This window comes from Dunckerocampus dactyliophorus, chromosome 5 (assembly GCF_027744805.1).
Source record: "Dunckerocampus dactyliophorus isolate RoL2022-P2 chromosome 5, RoL_Ddac_1.1, whole genome shotgun sequence".
Classification (NCBI taxonomy): Eukaryota; Metazoa; Chordata; class Actinopteri; order Syngnathiformes; family Syngnathidae; genus Dunckerocampus; species Dunckerocampus dactyliophorus.
In genome coordinates this window covers 29,444,001-29,450,000 of record NC_072823.1, presented here as the reverse complement: position 1 = coordinate 29,450,000, position 6,000 = coordinate 29,444,001, and the positions used below count along the sequence as shown (strand labels likewise).

At 49.5% G+C, this 6,000-nt stretch overlaps 1 protein-coding gene across 4 annotated transcripts in view; it reads right to left on the bottom strand.

Annotated features, from left to right (window-relative positions):
- The window catches only part of LOC129181065 (A disintegrin and metalloproteinase with thrombospondin motifs 20-like), a 226,672-nt gene that overhangs the window by 73,658 nt on the left and 147,014 nt on the right, over positions 1 to 6,000 (bottom strand). For all 4 annotated transcript variants that reach the window (XM_054775726.1, XM_054775728.1, XM_054775727.1 and 1 more), the window contains one exon: positions 1,704 to 1,868. In XM_054775726.1, coding sequence (XP_054631701.1) covers positions 1,704 to 1,868 — 165 coding nt within the window. The remainder of the gene's footprint in view (positions 1 to 1,703; positions 1,869 to 6,000) is intronic.

Sequence of the window (6,000 nt, the reverse complement as noted above, 5' to 3'; positions counted from 1 at the left end):
GTTACTAATACATCACCCACTTATTATCAGGAAAGATATTCAAGATCATTTTTCCCCCAGTTTAGATCTGATGTGTTTTCCAAGTGTTCCTCTAATTTTTTTGAGCAGTGTATATAGATATATATCTACAGACCCTTTCCAAAAAATTAGAATGTCATGGAAAAGTTGTTTAATTTCCATAATTCCATTCAAAAAGTTAAACTTTCATAGATTATAGATTCAGGGCCCACAATTTAAACGATTTCAAGTGTTTATTTGTTTATTTTTACGTAATTTGGGCTTCCAGCTCATAAAACCCACGAAAACAGGAATTCAAAAAATTTGAATACTGTGAAGAAATCACCACTTACTTCTTAAAAAAGAAAGAAATTAGGATCACATCAAATCAATCAAAATATGGTACTTTCAAAACGATATGTCAATCTTGGGCAGGGGCCAGGTCCTGCTGGAAGATGAAATCTGCATCTCCATACAGATCCTCAGCAGAAGGAATCATGAAGTCCTCTAAAACATTCTGGTAGACTGTTGCGGTGACCTTGGATTTAAGAAAGCAGAGTTTACCAACACCTGCACCGGACATTGCACCCCAAATCATGACGGACTGTGGATATTTCACACTGGACCTCAGGCAGCTTGGGTTCTGTTCCTCACCCGTCTTCCTCCAAACCCTTGGACCGTGATTCCCAAATGAAAAGCACACTTTACTTTCATCGGAAAAGAGGACCTTGGACCACTGGACAACAGTCCAGTCCTTCTTCTCCTTGGCCCAGTGGAGACGCTTCCTACGTTGGCTCAGGTTCACAAGTGGCTTGACCCGAGGAACCCGACAGTTGTAGCCCATCTCCCGGATGCGTCTGAATGTGGTGGTTTTTGAAGCTGTGACTCCCGCCTCATTCCACTCTTTCTGGATCTCTGCCAGATTCTTGAATCTTCCCTGTTTGATAATCCGCTGAAGCCCACGGTCATCTCTTTTGCTGGTGCATCTTCTCCTGCCACATTTTGCCCTTCCTCTAGACTTTCCATTGATATGCTTGGACACAGCACTCTGTGAACAACCAGCCTCCTTAGCTATGAACTTTTGTGGCTTACCCATCCTATGGAGGGTATCAATGATGGTCTTCTGGCCAGTTGTCATGTCTGCAGTCTTCCCCATATTGAACCCAACTGAGACAATTGAACCAAACTGAAGCAATTTAATGACACCTGGGGAAGCCTGTGCAGGTGATTTGACTTTAGTAGATGATTAGTGTGTGACACTCAGTTTAAAACATTCATGCCCTGCAAAATTTGGGCTGATTTCTTCACAGTATTCAAATTTTTGGAATTCCTGTTTTCGTGGGTTTAATGAGCTGGAAGCCCAAATTATGTAAAAATAAACAAATAAATACTTGAAATCGTTTAAATTGTGGGCCCTGAATCTATAATCTATGAAAGTTTAACTTTTTGAATGGAATTATGGAAATTAAACAACTTTTCCATGACATTCTAATTTTTTGGAAAGGGTCTGTATGTATATACACACACAAGAAAAAGTATGGCTTTTTCCTCATAAAATTACTTTATCCCTATAAATTATATCTTTGTTCCTGGAATGCTTCAAACATTCTTATTTGCCTCGTATTTTACTGAATTTTGGGGGGTAAAATGAGCACTTTTCCACTTGTATTATTTACTTAAAATCAAATAAATAAAAAGCCACTCACAGGAGACCACTCCCCGGTGCGCCATTGGCCACAGGGGCTGAAGCAAGTGGCGGTCTCTGGCGGGCGGGGCAGGTGGGCGCAGTAGGACTCGTCAGCGACTCCTCCCTGGGCGTCTCGGCAGCTGACGTAGCGCGCTCTCTTTCCCTTGCCGCAGGTTGCAGAGCACTGGAAGCAAGATTTAGTAGTTATGTTCATTTTCTGATGTCTACTCAGATGGCAATACTAGAGAAAAGAAACTCGGATACACTCTAGAGAAGTCAGTGTGCAGCTTGTATCACACTATAGATGCAGTGGTGTCAGACCATCATGCTACCACCACCATGCTTGACTATCTTGATCCTTGTGTTGCCAGATATTTTGACAATAAAGGTCGGGTCGTGTCATTTTTTAGTGGATAGTAAAGCTATACAAGCTGTACAATGACTACTCTAAAGCAGGGGTTTTCAAACGACCTAAACCCTGGACTCACGTTTTCCAATCGTCAGGTTGTGACTCCCTTTTGTTTACGTCACACAGAGTAAATTATTTGTAAAATTGCCCATGTCGTCTTTAGAAACATTTTAGCTTAGTTTAGTTCAGTATTATTTGAACATGAAGGTTCCAATGGAATACATCTCATGAATCATCCTTTCACAGTTCCACATGTCCAAAAGGAGTAGGAAGAAGCAAAGCTTATTTAATCCTACCCCCCATCTATTCCACATCTATTACATTAGTATGCATCATTATTATTATTTATGAAGGCATTTCACAAAGGAAATGATGAAACATGGTATCCGCATATACAGTAGAGTATAAATAAATAAATGCATGCATAAATGCATACACATTATGTTGCTGCTTTGCTATCTGTTGCAGCACGTTGCTGACTGGCGTGGGAGGAGCTACCAGTACACACCTGCAGGCAGTTACTCACCTGAGCTATTTAAGCCGTGCTGTTTGGCTTACTCGCTGCCAGATTGCTTCCTGCTCACTCCTGCCTTGTGTATTCCTCCTTGTTTGTTAGCTTTCTGGTCTTGCCTGCCTTTATTGCGAGTATGTTTGATTCCCTGCGTGACTACCTCCAGCAGTGGTTGATTGTACTTTGGCTTATGCTTACTCCTGCTTGTGTCACAGTTTGCACTCTGTCTGTGCCCTTTGCACTTCCCTGTCTTCTCCTGGGTGTGTCCTCTGTTGCAGGAGCCCGGTCACCGGCTGGAGGCGGGACTACTGGGCGCACCTGCCCCTGATGATCTCCAGCCTCATTTAAACTGAGGGATTACACCTGGGAGACGCTGGATTATTCTCGATGGTTTGTGTCACGTCTACGGACTAGTCTGCTCTGACCTCTCTTCCATTACACCCTTGTTGCAGCAAGGGGAACTCTCCTTTCCCTCCTGAGGACCCATCCGTTCCCGGCGTCTCCCAGGGTGTGCGCCCCGTGCTCCCGGCTCTCCAGCTGGAAACCCCAGGTCTCCTCCAAGTCAGGTTTTCATGGTGCATTTATGTTCAGCCTTTTTTGCCACGCACCATCGCCCTCTGTTTAGTTAAAAGACATTATTAAAGACATTCTTACCTGCACACCTGTCTCCTGCCTCTGCATCTGGGGTCCCACGCCTACCACGCGTAACAGAATAATCCAGCCAGTAATGGACCCCGCGGAGGTGGACCCGAGCAGGCTTGCTCTCCGCAATTTGGCACAGCGCCTGAAGGCGCAGGAGGATCAGTTCGAAGCCCTGGGCCACGGCCTCAAGGGCATGGCGGAGCGCCAGGACGCACGCTTTGAGGTCCTAGAATCTCAGCTCCAAACCCTCCTTGCAGCGCTACAACTTCGATCCCCATCCGCTGAGCCCCCGTCCCCGGGGGGCTCTGCGCCAGACCAAACGGCACCTCTCCCCCGAGAGGACAGCACCGCGGCAGCCTGCCCACAGCTGTCTCGACCAGAAAGCTTCTCCGGAGAGTCGGGTGATGTGCGGGCGTTCCTCACGAAGTGCGAACTACACTTCGAACTTCAATCCGCGGCCTTCCGCACGGAACGAGCCCGGGTGGCCTTCGCCATCTCTCACCTGACCGGCAAGGCGGGGACGTGGGCCACGGCGGAATGGAACCGTCACTCGGAGGTCTGCTCCTCCTACCCCGCCTTTGCCAAGGCGTTGGAGCAAATATTCCAACGGACCCCGCCGGGACGTGAGGCCGCGCGCACGCTGCTGAGGCTGCGCCAGGGGCCACGCAGCGTCTCCGACTATGCCATCGAGTTCCGCGCCCTCTCGGCGGAGACAGACTGGAGTCCGTCGGCGCAACTGGATGTATTCCTCGTGGGGCTAGCGGACCGCATTCGGGACCACATGATCCCTCTGGCAACTCCGGACACACTCGATGACCTCATCGCGCTCGCCGTACTCATTGAAAAGAGGCTACAGGAGCGTGAGCTGGACCGGAGCCTACACCGAGGGCGTGTCCCCAGCAGCCTCGGCGATCGTCGTTACGCCGGCCGCCCGCTGCCGTTCTTGGAGTCACCCCCGACGCTGGCCATCGATGAACCTATGCAACTGGGAGGAAGTCGTCTCACGCCGGCAGAGAGGAGGCGTCGCACCCAACTGCACCTGTGTATATACTGCGGCAGTGCAGACCACACCATCAGCCGCTGTCCCATCCGCCCTGACAGCCAACGCTCACAAGCTTCCCGACGCCCCATCGGTGCTGGTTCGCCAGAGAGAGCTGCCTCGCCGGGCCGAGCGGCATCTGACCCCGCCCCCAGCCGCCTGCAGCTAACAGGTACACTCTCCTGGGCCGACAGGGAAATAGACCTGAAAACATTTGTTGACTCTGGAGCAGACGATTGCTTTATTGACGAGTCACTAGTAAAACGCCTTGCCATACCGGTTGTCAAGTTACCTAACCCCAAGATAGTTCGTTCATTGGATGGGCGCCCTCTGGCGTATGTCACGCACCAGACACACTCACTCTCTCTCCGCGTCTCCGGCAATCACCACGAGGTCATGAAATTTTTTGTTATTCCTTCACGTTCCGCTCCCGTTGTCTTAGGGCTCACTTGGCTCCATACACATAATCCTCACGTTGACTGGGTCAAATCGTCAATTATAAACTGGAGCGTGTTTTGCCATTCGCATTGCCTTAGGTCGGCGTGCCCTCGCCCCTCCCTCACACGCGACACCAAGCATGAGGAAATAGACCTTTCCCTGGTTCCCTCCGCTTATCACGACCTCCGAGAGGTTTTCAGTAAAGACAGGGCTCGCTCCCTTCCGCCACATCGCCCCTACGATTGTTGTATTGAGCTCCTTCCAGGCGCAGCGCTCCCCACCTCGCGCTTGTACAATATCTCTCGACCGGAGAGAGAGGCGCTCGAGGAATATATCTCTTCCTCCCTCGCTTCGGGACTCATCCGCCCATCATCCTCTCCGGTAGCAGCAGGTTTCTTTTTTATAGAGAAAAAGGACAAATCTTTACGCCCCTGTATAGATTATAGGGCCCTTAACGACATAACTATTAAAAATAAATATCCTCTGCCATTGCTAGACTCCGCCTTTAATACACTCCATGCAGCCAATATCTTCTCTAAACTGGATCTCCGGAGTGCCTACCACCTGGTCCGCATGCGTGAGGGTGATGAATGGAAGACTGCTTTTAACACCCCCCTCGGGCATTTCGAGTACTTGGTCATGCCTTTCGGGCTCACTAACGCCCCCGCAGTCTTTCAGAGTTTCCTTAACGACATCCTTCGCGACATGCTGGGGCGCTTTGTGTTCGTGTACCTCGATGACATACTCATTTTCTCCCGCACGCTAGAGGAGCACGTCCAGCAAGTCCGGCTGGTTCTTCAAAGGCTCCAAGAGAATAGGTTATTTGTTAAAGCGGAGAAATGCTCCTTTCATACCACCTCTACTCCTTTTCTTGGGTTTATAGTGGAAAAAGGGCAACTGAAGGCCGACCCTGCCAAGATTCAGGCTGTGGTCGAGTGGCCCGTTCCTACATCAAGAAAGCTCCTTCAGAGGTTCCTGGGGTTTGCTAACTTCTACCGCCGCTTTATCCGGGATTTTAGTAGAGTAGCGGAACCTCTAACCAAGCTCACATCTACCAAGGTGCCGTTTACGTGGACGCATGATGCCGACTCCTCTTTTTCCAAATTAAAATCATTATTTACCAGCGCTCCAGTACTGATTCACCCTGACCCTGCATCTCAATTCTTTGTCGAGGTGGATGCGTCTGACACAGGTGTAGGAGCGGTGCTTTCTCAGCGCTCCACTGACCGGAAGCTGCACCCCTGTGCCTTCTTCTCACGCCGCCTGACTCCAGCAGA